Source organism: Phaseolus vulgaris, chromosome 6, assembly GCF_051622355.1.
Source record: "Phaseolus vulgaris cultivar YP4 chromosome 6, ASM5162235v1, whole genome shotgun sequence".
NCBI classification, from domain to species: domain Eukaryota; kingdom Viridiplantae; phylum Streptophyta; class Magnoliopsida; order Fabales; family Fabaceae; genus Phaseolus; species Phaseolus vulgaris.
The window spans coordinates 10,053,986-10,055,659 of record NC_143503.1 but is presented as its reverse complement, the minus strand read 5'-3'; the positions used below and the strand labels follow the sequence as shown (position 1 = coordinate 10,055,659).

The following is a 1,674-nucleotide window of genomic DNA, read 5'->3' as shown; positions in this document are numbered from 1 at the left end:
ACCTACCCCGTAGAGTGCCTAGACTCGGGTGATTTCTTTCACACTGGGCTAGCCTGTCTTACCCTGTATTGGGTCAGGTGATCTATTTGTGTAACTTTACTCATCCCACGGAGCGCCCAAACCCGAGTGATCACTTTCACACTGGGCTAGCCTGACTCGTGTTGGTATGGATGAGGCATCTACGCAACTTTACCCGCAGTGCGACTTCGCAAGGAAGGTCGATTTATCTGCCAATGGTAACTAATCACTCACACGACCCTTCTCAGAGAACCTCTTCGAGAAAGGTCGTCGCACCATGCATCACAATCAAATGACAGGGGCAGAGGAAAACAACAATACATCATAAACAACTTATTTATTAGGTGACCTCGTTAAAAAACCCTCTTTAAGGGAAAAAGAGCGTCACCCTGTAGCGCCATATTTTTTAACAAGGATTAACTAAAATAAAACTTGAGATTAACAGCGTTCCATGATCGGGGGATGGGTCCTCCCTCCAAGGTTTTTAACATGTATGCACCATTCCCGAGTACTTCTACCACACGAAACGACCCTGACCGTTTTGGAGACAACTTATTCTCCAGTTGGTAAGGATGAGCTTTTCGTTTCACTAAGTCGACCACTTTGTCTCAGCTCGACTCTTCTTTTCAATGCTTTTGACTTTATACGCACTTGCTCGCGGACTTCCTCTAGTAAATCTAAGTTCACTCTCCTCCCCTCATTAGACTCTTCAGCAACAAAATTCTGAAACCGGGGAGAGCTCTCATGAATCTCGACGGGGATCATAGCATGTGTTCCATACACCAAACTAAACGGTGTTTCTTTGGTGCAAGATTGAGGCGTGGTGTGATAAGCCCAGAGAATTCGGGGAACCTCCTCCGCCCAAGCTCCCTTGGTTTTCTCTAACCTTCTTTTCAAGCCTCTGAGCAAGACCCTGTTGGCTGATTCCATGTGGCCATTTGTCCGGGGTGCTCTACCGAGGCGAATATTTATTTTATGCCGAGTTCCGAGCATAACTTGCCTAGTTGTTGACTGCCGAACTGTGTTCCGTTATCTGACACCAGACGTCTGGGAACCCCAAAGCGGCATACTATGTTTTTCCATACGAAATGTTGTACTTTGTGTGCGGTGATTTGGGCAACAGGCTCAACTTCAATCCACTTGGTGAAGTACTCGATGGCCACCACAAGGTACTTCATTTGACGTATGGCCAGAGGAAAAGGACCTAGAATGTTTATTCCCCAGGTATGGAATGGCCATGGACTATAAATCGACTGCAGCTCCTCTGCCGATGGGTGGTGCCAATCAGCATGTTTCTGGCACTGCTCACATAGCTGTACGTAACTTCTGCAGTTTTCTTTCATCGTTGGCCAATAATACCCAGCACGTGTGATCTTTAACACCAACGCTCGGCTCCCAACATGGTTTCCACAAATGCCCTCATGCAACTCGCTCATAACACGGGCGCACTGTTCGCCACTAATGCAAATAAGAGTAGGGCGAGTGTACCCGTGCGAAACACATTACCATCGATCATCGTGTATTTCGATGAATTTCTTTTTACCGCCTTGGCCTTTATGGGTTCATCAGGAACCAGGTCGTCAGCCAGATAGCGCTGGTAAGGAGTGATCCAAGTGTCAGTCGTTCCCCCCGAGGAAACGGTCATCACCTCCTCTC

At 47.5% G+C, this 1,674-nt stretch overlaps 1 protein-coding gene across 1 annotated transcript; it reads right to left on the bottom strand.

The window, feature by feature from the left end:
* Window positions 1-570: 570 nt before the first annotated feature.
* On the bottom strand, window positions 571-948 carry LOC150026307 (uncharacterized). Its single transcript, XM_090303814.1, has one exon. It carries the CDS (start codon window positions 946-948, stop codon window positions 571-573), a length of 378 nt encoding a protein of 125 aa, XP_090159940.1.
* Window positions 949-1,674: the final 726 nt, after the last annotated feature.